The 10,138-nt window shown below is 47.4% G+C and overlaps 1 protein-coding gene across 3 annotated transcripts; it reads left to right on the top strand.

Annotated features, from left to right (window-relative positions):
* The first annotated feature begins 1,259 nt into the window (after nucleotides 1–1,259).
* Nucleotides 1,260–10,046, top strand: Gpr61 (G protein-coupled receptor 61). 3 transcript variants are annotated; one of them, XM_047557148.1, is made up of 4 exons: nucleotides 1,260–1,319; nucleotides 4,225–6,438; nucleotides 7,103–7,180; nucleotides 8,439–10,046. In XM_047557148.1, the coding sequence occupies exon 2, from the start codon at nucleotides 4,823–4,825 to the stop codon at nucleotides 6,176–6,178; it is 1,356 nt and encodes a 451-aa protein (XP_047413104.1). In that variant the 5' UTR covers nucleotides 1,260–1,319; nucleotides 4,225–4,822; the 3' UTR covers nucleotides 6,179–6,438; nucleotides 7,103–7,180; nucleotides 8,439–10,046. The 3 variants fall into 3 exon arrangements, with proteins under 3 accessions (XP_047413104.1, XP_047413095.1, XP_047413087.1); XM_047557139.1 differs by having other exon boundaries at nucleotides 7,103–7,466; XM_047557131.1 differs by having other exon boundaries at nucleotides 7,103–10,046.
* Nucleotides 10,047–10,138: the final 92 nt, after the last annotated feature.

The raw sequence follows: 10,138 nt of genomic DNA, 5'->3' as shown, positions 1-10,138 counted from the left end.
CCACCCTGCCCTTCTGAGTTTGCTGGGTAATTTGCTGTTCTTATGACTCTTTGTTGGGTTCAGTAAACAGTTCTAGAGTTCAGTTTCTTCCTTTTTGGAGACAGAAGGAGTTCCTGGTGGGCAAGCAGCAGGGCACAAGGTTCCGGAGTCTATACCATGTCTGAATTTCCTGTCTAAGTTCATGGTTTTGCCATGTGGAGCTGTGATTTTGAGCAGTCTCTTTACCTTGGAAATGTAGATGTCTTGGCTTGTAGAATACCTGACAGCTCTGCTGTGTCAGGATCCTACCCTTGGTATCAGGCATGTACCTGAGAAGCTATAGTTTTCTCTATAGATAGTGGGAGGCCATGCCCCTACTTCATCTCCAAAGCCCATCACATGGATAATGATGCTCAGTGGATGGTGCTCCTCAGCTTTGCCCAGTCCTATAAATCTAGACCAATCTGATCCTTCCTTAATACCTGGCTCCCATTCTGCCTTTAGAGAGCAGTGTTGTCAAGGTGCACAGGGTAGCTCAGAGGGATTCCCCTATCTCCATCAGCCCTCATAACCCCACTCCAAAATAAGTATATGATCTAGGAACATAATAATGTGTTTTTTGGAGGGGAGGGGGGACAAATGTAGGGTTAACAAAAGACCTTCAGCTTCCCTTCGAACCTGACCACTACGCCTCAATCTGTCCACTGTATACACTTGGTATCTTCCAAAGGAATCAAACCTGGGGCCGTTCCCTGGAGCCTCCCCTTCCCTGGCCTAACCTTGGGGCGCTGTGTTTGCACTGACCTACCTGCTACAAAAGCACCTTGGACTTGAAGTCATACAGAACTATGAGATGACAAGGCTGTCAGGAACCTCAGGGATCATCTATCCTCTAAGCCCGTTGAACACAAAAGAAACAAAGACCAAAACTGGAAATGATTTGCCTAAGGTCACACAGCCAGTGAGTGCCATAGCCAGGCCTTCAATCTGAATTTTCTGACTCCAAGTGCTCTTTTTACTTCAGGAAGTTCTCCCCTGCCTGTCATCACCTGGCTCCGTGAAACTTTTAAGAAGCAGTTCAGCAACCTGAGAGAAGTGAGAGGCACTGGGCTCACCCCTGAGCACTTTAACTGGGGCACTAATACCCAGCTGTTTGCTTCAGGAGTGGTTCCAAGGGGCTAGGTGGGAAGCAGGAGGCCATTAGGACCCAGAAGCACTTGGAGCATCCTGCTCTGCCGGCTGCCTCTCACGCTCACTGCAGTGGTTCAGGCTTCAGCAGCCTTGGAGAAGCATCAGCTGAGAGGAGCTATCACATGGGAGCCGGGAGCTGCTCAGCAAAGGTAGGAGTTGCCGACTAGGCCAGGAACGGGCCAGATCCAGGGCCTGGTGGTGAGTGCTGCAGCACCCTACGCAAGGGTAGCATTCCAAGGACCAGCTCATCTTATCCTATGGTGGGCAGTTTTGTTAGGGGATGGGCTCCCAGGTATCCCAGAGGCGGTGTTGGGGTGTTGGCATCTCCGGAGCCTAGAAATGGGGGTTTGATGATCTCCTGCTGGTGGGAGTAGCCACATTCTGCAACAGATAGCATTCTCCATCTGTCTTGCTCCATGTCACAGAGATGGGTTCCCCACATTTTAGAAATTGGTCCTTTGGCATCCAGGCTTATGGGCAACTCTGTCCTGGGTGTGGGCAACTCTGCTTGGGAGAGGTGTTGAAGCTTTCTGGAAATATCCCCTGGTTTAGGAGGGGCATGAGTTTGCCTGAAGGAAGAATGGGCTCTGATCTGGGGATGGAGGCTCTGTGTGTGAGAAACAGGTGCATATGAATCTCAACGACACTTCTGTGGCCTTGGGCTAGGCACTTGTGTGCATCCTGCGTCCTGAAACAAGGATATTTGTTACTTGACTATGCCCCTACTAGAGGCCAGACCTCAGTCCCTATGGTGGCAAAACCTTCCAGGAACTAAGAGGTCCTGGAGGTGAGGTGGGTGGTGTTGGAAGGAAGCAGTGGGAGGATGAGAGTGTCTGTTGGGGTAGAAGGCATGATGACATGAGCTGGGAATGGACCAAGGCTCCCTGGTCTACCCTATGAAAGCATTACACCAAGGCCCGTCCCTCTGTAAGGCAGTTGATCAGAGGGAGTGCCCAGTTGCCAGCTATATTGGTCTGTCTGTTAGGAGGTAAATTGGAGTCCTGGAGTTTGAGAGGCATTGTGGAAATGCTGGCAAGACTGAAGGAGCTATGAGAAAGAGAAATGTCTAATGCCTTCTTACCTAGGGCTCCGTCATGGTTGTATGCACCCCTCCACATCCATACAGAAACCATGTCTGCCTCTCTTAGTCTGGGACCTTGGCTGAGGCTTGCTAGATTAGACTCTTGCTCCCTATCCACCCATGGTGTATCTTTCTTCTGTTAGCTACCAGGGACTCAGAGTCATATCTTCTGGGCCCCTCACAGGTAGAAGAGATGGGTAAATTGTGGCTTGGAGCATAAGAGACAAGGATGCTTCCTCTAGCATTTCAGGTATTTTTCCTGGTAGATCATCTTAAGAGAAGCTGACATCTCCACTTTTTTGCCCTCTTTTCGACTTCTCTGAGGACCCTGAGTCTATGTGGCCTTCCCAACTGTGAAATGAGCTTTATGCTATCTCTGGAGAGAGGCATGTCTCTAGGCAGATGTCCAAAGTTAGGGCAGTCTTGAATTCAAGAGCCTGGGTTATCCTTTCCAGAAGAGAGTACCCTGTTGGCACACAGATGACTGACAAAATATTCCTGGAGTACTAGGAGTTAGGGATTCAATTTGAGTCAATCTGAGTCTGATTCATTTCACAAGATTGCACTGAACACCTATTGCACAGCCTGTTAGAAGTTGGATTAGTGAGAGATTCATGGTAACAGCAAAAACCCATGATGATTTTAAAATAATAACTGAAGGAGAGTGGGCCCTGGAGGCCATGTTGTCTTCTTCATTGAAGTCATAGAAATGGTTGGTTTAAAACTGAGCAACCACCAGGCCCTCTGTAGCAAGGAACTCGCCAACACAGAGTAATCAAATGTCATCATCTGTAGGATTTTGGAGGACATCCAGTCCTAGCCTCCCATTTCACATGTGAGGAAACTGTGGCCCAGGAAACTTTTAACTTGTCCACAGAAAGGCCATCAAATGGGGCATGCTGCAGTTTGCCTCTAAGTTGCGTAAGTTATCACACTATATTGAGGGAATCCACACTGCAAGAATGATATGTGTAAATGAAAAAAAAATTAATTACATTGGGCAACCCATTTCAATGATAAGAAAACTCAACATGGATAATGACACACATAAAACATATGCGATCTTGCCATTTAATCAGGAGAAATGAGAGGTGCTGGTTTCTTCTAGTTTCCTTGTCGGCTTTATGCTTACTACTTCAAGATCATGCTGCTATCTGGGCACCTTCACCTCAGGTCTACCCCAGTACCTACTCCCACTCCTTGTTCTGTGACCTAGGTGACAGTCCAAAACGAACAAGTCCTTGGGTCAGGGATCCTTAGAGGCTCAGTCCAATACCCAGATACGGGAAGCTGGGAAGGTGAGAAGTAGCTCTTCTCCCTCCCGCAGGGGTACATTGGCCTTGAGAAGCTTCTGGTAGGTAGAGGAGGATAGCTTTCAAGTGATTTATGCCCTTCTGGCCCTGGAAGCATCAGAAGGTAAGCTGGCCTACCAGTTTCCTTTCAGCTGGGACATTCTATTTTCACTGGTCCTTTTTAACATCCCCAAAGTGACAGCTCTTTGTCTTGGGAGTGGTGATGTCAGAAGAAACTAAAGCACAGTTCTCCTTTTCAGGTGACAGTCCTATAGCAGTGAGAGACATTTTTTAGGGAGAGTTCATACTTAACAATCACTTACTAGAAGCCTACTGTATTTCAGTTGGTGTAAAGAGCGCCTTCATGCACAGCAGGGCATGGTGAGCAAGAGAACTGGCCCTGGGGCCAGACTACTGGGTAGGTACCTGGACCTTGCCATTTACTAGCTGTGTGACCTTGGGTAAATTTCTTAACACCTCTAGCCTCAGGTTTTTTCCTGGCAAAATGGAGGTAAGAGTACCACTCATCTTATAAGGTTGCATGAGGACTAAAGTGAGTTAATATTCATCGAGAGCTTAGAACAGGGTTGGACACGTGGGAAGCTTATGATTAGTACCGCAGTTAATGAATCTCGCTGTAAACACAGTTGTGAAGTAGGTACTATTCCCTTCATTTTACAGATACCTTTATGAGGAAACGAGCCCAGAAGAGTCGCAGAGTTAGTAATGCCTAGACCTGGAACCGGAAGCCTAACCTTATGCTCCTTCTACTCCCCATTTGGAGGAGATCAGAAATTCGGAAATTCGCATAAGCAACCCTAAAACTGGGGCACTGTCCCAGAACTCAGCAGGACCCGGGAAAGGGAGATAGAGGATTCAGAATCTCTGGATAACAGCTCTTAAAAGGGGAGAAGGGTATGGAGAATGGAGGAAGGAGAGTGGAAAAGGAAGAACCAGCAGCCATTCAGGAGGGGGAGCGCTGTTGAGTGGTCAAGGCTCCATCTCTCATGTCTCCTGCTTCCCAGTCACCAAGGCCAACCTGGGAGCCACCTCCTGCCAGAACAGGGATAGGAGTTCCTAAGACTGCAACTGCCTGGCCTGGTGCTCTGGCCACAGAGCAGTCCAACTTCAAAGGCTGGTGATTAAGAGGCTCCAGCAGGAGCTCCACCTACCCACAATATTGGAAAGCCTGGGTCTGGGCTCATCATCCCAGGGTCGTGGACTAGAATGGGGGATGGGCCTGTGACAGAAGGTGCCCTGGGTGTCCTCTTTCGGCCCCATGGAGTCCTCGCCCATCCCTCAGTCATCAGGGAACTCTTCCACTTTGGGGAGGGTCCTTCAAACTCCAGGTCCCTCTACTGCCAGTGGGGTTCCAGAGGTGGGGCTGAGGGATATAGCTTCAGAATCTGTGGCCCTGTTCTTCATGCTCCTGCTGGACTTGACTGCCGTGGCTGGCAATGCTGCTGTGATGGCCGTTATCGCCAAGACACCTGCCCTCCGAAAATTTGTATTTGTCTTTCATCTCTGCCTGGTGGATCTGCTGGCTGCCCTGACCCTCATGCCACTGGCCATGCTCTCCAGTTCTGCCCTTTTTGACCATGCCCTCTTTGGGGAGGTGGCCTGCCGCCTCTACTTGTTCCTGAGTGTATGCTTTGTCAGCCTGGCCATCCTCTCCGTATCTGCCATCAATGTAGAGCGCTACTATTACGTAGTCCACCCCATGCGCTATGAAGTGCGCATGACACTGGGGCTTGTGGCCTCAGTGTTGGTGGGTGTGTGGGTGAAGGCCCTGGCCATGGCATCTGTACCAGTGTTGGGAAGGGTCTCCTGGGAAGAAGGAGGTCCCAATGTAGCCCCAGGCTGTTCACTTCAATGGAGCCACAGTGCCTACTGCCAGCTTTTTGTGGTGGTCTTTGCTGTCCTTTACTTCTTGTTGCCTCTGCTCCTCATCCTTGTGGTCTACTGCAGCATGTTCCGAGTGGCCCGTGTAGCTGCGATGCAACACGGGCCACTGCCCACGTGGATGGAGACACCCCGGCAACGCTCAGAGTCTCTCAGCAGCCGTTCCACTATGGTCACCAGCTCGGGGGCACCCCAGACCACTCCACACCGGACGTTTGGGGGAGGGAAGGCAGCAGTGGTCCTCCTGGCTGTCGGGGGTCAGTTCCTGCTCTGTTGGTTGCCCTACTTCTCTTTCCACCTCTACGTTGCCCTGAGCGCTCAGCCTATTTCAACAGGGCAGGTGGAGAGTGTGGTGACCTGGATCGGCTACTTTTGCTTCACTTCCAACCCTTTCTTCTATGGATGTCTCAACCGGCAGATCCGGGGGGAACTCAGCAAGCAGTTTGTGTGCTTCTTCAAGCCAGCTCCAGAGGAAGAGTTGAGGCTGCCTAGCCGGGAGGGCTCCATTGAGGAGAACTTCCTGCAGTTCCTTCAGGGGACTGGCTGTCCATCTGAGAACTGGGTTTCCCGACCCCTACCCAGTCCTAAGCAGGAGCCACCTGCTGTTGACTTTCGAATCCCAGGCCAGATAGCTGAGGAGACCTCTGAGTTCCTGGAGCAGCAACTCACTAGTGACATCATCATGTCGGACAACTACCTCCGCCCTGCCCCCTCACCCCGGCTGGAGTCATGATGGGCCACTGGACACTTGGAGGGAGATGGGGCTGGAGGCCAGCTATGATTGCAAGGACTGCCTTGTGGGACCACCTTTTTCCCAGCTAGGGCTAGAACCGGGGTCTCCGCACACAGCTTCTGCTTAGCGTTTCCTGGGTCAGGACCAGAGCCAACAGGAGGGATATGTGGCAAAAGTCTTGGACTTGGCTGTGATCTTTGACTACTGGGGGAGGGAACCTGGGTATGGTGAGACGATGATGAGAGAAAAGGGTCACAAAGGTGAGGTGAAGCTTTTCAACCAGTGAACTTTACATGCCTGAGGAAGCAGGGAAACTCTAGATATAGGAGCTGGAGGATTAGGGAAGCAGGGAAGGTTTGGAGTTATTCTGGGGACCACTGAGGATATTTTGTCTTTCAATGTAATTGTCCAGGGCGGTAATTTCACCCAAGCAAAGGTAAGAAGATGACCTGTGTCTCATTTCCCTATTGGGTTTAAAAAGAATGAAACTGCAATCAAGGGTTTCCATGAGTTAATAAATCATTTTGTAGTTTTATACTTGAGGTTTCCTTAATAAAGGAGGACAAGCAGGGTACTTTCCCCCCTGCATTTAGCCAGGAACAAGGGGAAACAGCAATTAGGGTACATGAAATAGAAGACAGGAAAGGTGACTGCAGCTCTCTTTCTCCCATTCTTCAGGAAAAGCCATTCTGTTTTTCTGCCTTTCTCTTGCATGTAGAAGATCAAGTGTGGGGACTAATCTCAGCAGAGGCAAGAATAAGACAGGATGGCTTCTTCTCCTTATCTTTTCAGATGAATAGCTAGAATGATTAAAGTTTGGATAGTTAGGGGTGGGGGTTAGCATTTGAATTAGTAAGGTGGCTGGATACAGGCAGATCACATAAATCACCCTGATCAATAATTCTGCAAATCTTCTCTTTCCAGGACTGGCCTCCCTGATCTCTCTCCTCATGGCAGTGACCCACCTCCAGCCCCCTGGACAATCGGGTACAAGAGACTAAGGTTGGGCATGGGAAGGGTGGGGTTTCCATGATCCATTAAATGCCTCCTTACTCTCATTCATCGCTCTCAAAATTAGCTTCAGTGACAAAGACTTAAATCTCTTTCCTATTTGCAGCCCTGGGTTGAAGAGAGGGCACATGAGTTGGGCTCAGTTGCTTACTGATCGAGACTGTAGGAACTGTGTTGATTGGCTTTGGTGGTGGTATTTTCAACCGAGAGGGAATAATTGCAAACTGGACAGGAATCTGGGACCACCTGTCCATCTCACTTCCCTCAGTTGAATCAGGTAACACTAAAGGGTCATGGCAGGGCTCAAAGGTGGTGTGGTCTATATTTGAACAAATTCTTGTCTTACTGAGCATCACAGGGAGAAAATGTGTTGGTGGGAGTGGGGCTGTTTCCCCTTTGAACAGCCAATAAATAATTTTTATGATAAAAATTATACTGATACCAACATTGACTCCTTCAGTTCAATTTAGTACATAATAGTTTAACACCCATGATGCACTGGGACCCACACAGAGAATGTGTGGGTCACTGCCTTCAAGGAGTTCATAATTAGATACTTTGTATCTTTATAAAGCATTTGAATCTGATAAAGCATTATAAAATATGCCTGAGAAATATATTAGAGAATATATCCACAGTTCTAACATCTGAGAGTTCATTGCAATGATATATAGAGGTTTCCTGCAGATTGTGGGAAGTGTGGGGGTTGTAAATGAAATGAAGCTGGGCAAACATAGATTTTCCCCTTTTGAACTAGGAAAATTTGCAGGTTCCAGTCTTCCTACTACTAGACTATCATTCTAGTCCAGTGTGTATTACACTGAGGAAATCCCTTAGGAAAAAAATGTATATACAGCAAAGGTGTGTCCTTTGTGATTCAAAACCTGTTTACCTCTCTACTTCCTTTTAAGATAAAGTCATAGGAGGAATCTCCTTCCTAGATAGGGTAAAAACTTTCAATCACTAATCATCTAGTAGACCTGAGGTATTGCCAGCAGATGGCAGTGTGACTCCAGTGGAAATAGGACAGGTATATGTGGCAGGGGTGGGAGGAAAAGGGAAGGCATTAAATATTGCTTGGCAGCCATTTTGTTAATTTATTTTGCCTTTTCTTTTGATATATCCAAGAACAAAGTTTTAAGTGCAAGGATATCTCTAATTCAGGCTGAAATTACCCGACACTGTGAATTCACTGACATTTACTACAGAGTTTGACATAGATTCATTTGCAATTTGTTTTTCCCTCTAGGAATGGATCATGAAGGAAATTAAGAGTTTTTCTTTTATTATGATGAGAACGTTCCCAACATTTTCTGCTATGACCACCTTCCAGGAGTTTTCTAGTCACCAGGATGGCTTGGTAAAGTTCAGTATGTAATCCTTAGCTCTGAAAGCTGTTCCTGGGTAAAACCTGACCTCCCTAAGACAGAAGAATCAGCAGGCTGAGGCAACCATTCTGCCAATTACTTTTTCTGGTGGTACCAGGGTGACTTCCAATACTAAATGAAAACCTTAGACCTTTTGTTATCTGGTGTCCCCAGAGCAATATCTTTTAGATATCGTCTAGAAAAGGGGAGAATTTGTAGTCAGACAGACCTGCTTACTCACTGTTTGAACCTGGAAAAGCTGCTTAATTTCTCTGAGCCTATTTCCTCATCTGTAAAAATGGGGATCATTATAACCTACCTCACAGGGTTGTTGTGAGGATTAAGAGATGAGACATGGAAGCGACTAGCCATAATTGGTAAATAGGTACTCAATAAATATTGGTTTTTCTTCCCTTTCCTCTGGCCCTTTTTCCCCAGAAGTGTTGATAATGGAAGAGTATCATAGAGAGCTCCTTTCATTCTAACATCATTTAGAAGTAACTAGGGACTTAAAACTTTTAAGAATTGGCATAAGAGTTATGATGCATGAGGCTGTTTGAGGTGGTTCTAATTTTCTAATTAAATACTTCTAATTCATGAATCATCATTATATAGACCTTTCTGTTGGGACCTTGTATTCTTTTAGATTCTTTATGGTAATAAAGTAATTTTTAATCACAGGGAAAGGTTTTAGGGGCTGCAAAGAAGTCCCTCTTCATAGAATGTACCATGAGAGTAACTTCGGGCTGTTCGGCAGTAAAGCTAATTTAGAACTGGCTTCACAGTAGTTCCCAAGGTATCAGTATGGGGCTTTCACAGATTTATTTTTAGGTGATAATAGAGTCGACAGCCAATTTTTACTAGACCTTCCCTTTTACTGTGGTTATCACAACAGGAAATTTTAAGAGAATGCACTGGTTTGTTTCCAGGTGGGGCTGACGTTCATTTATTTTGTTAGACGTTCTAAGCCCCTAACATAGGAGAGTTATGTTGGAGAAATGGGCAGCATGTTAACTTTATGGACGCAATACACACCTTTCAAATGGCCTTTTGTAAAGGCCACAAGTCAATTCGGATGTAGTGTCATATGGACTAGGATATATTTTGGAGCAGGAGGCAGTGGGCCAGAAGAGAAGGATAGTTTTAGGCAGGACTGGTGTTACAGATCTCTGATGTCAGTCATGGCCGGAGCTCAGGCTGGGCGTTTGTTGTCACTCCACAGATCAGACTGACGCAACTTAGGCAGAAAAATGTCATATACTTGGGCAAGGGCTCTGGGTCGCTACAGCAGAACCACAAATCAAAGGGGTTTTATGCCCAAAGAATTTCCCAGTAGAAATTCCAGTGTTGGCTGAGGGTTCTTATTAGGGAATCCCAACCCCCACCGCACAAACCCGCTCTGTGACCTCAGAAGAGCACACGAACAGGGGACCCCAGTTTTTATACATTTACCCAAAAGGTAAGGGGGGAATTAACGTTGGGCGGTGCGCACCGAGCTTCACAGAACCTCATAGCTCCGCGGAACCCTCGCCCTCCCGGGGACTTCCGCTTTCGGTCTCGTCTCCTCTCTTAGAGCGGGAGT

Source organism: Sciurus carolinensis, chromosome 1, assembly GCF_902686445.1.
Source record: "Sciurus carolinensis chromosome 1, mSciCar1.2, whole genome shotgun sequence".
In the NCBI taxonomy this organism is placed as follows: domain Eukaryota; kingdom Metazoa; phylum Chordata; class Mammalia; order Rodentia; family Sciuridae; genus Sciurus; species Sciurus carolinensis.
Note: the sequence above shows the minus strand (reverse complement) of the source record. Positions and strands in the feature narration are given on the sequence as shown.

Coding starts and splice junctions, on each gene's coding strand:
- Gpr61 (XM_047557148.1), top strand. CDS start 4,823: ATGGAGTCCTCGCCCATCCCTCAGTCATCAGGGAACTCTTCCACTTTG.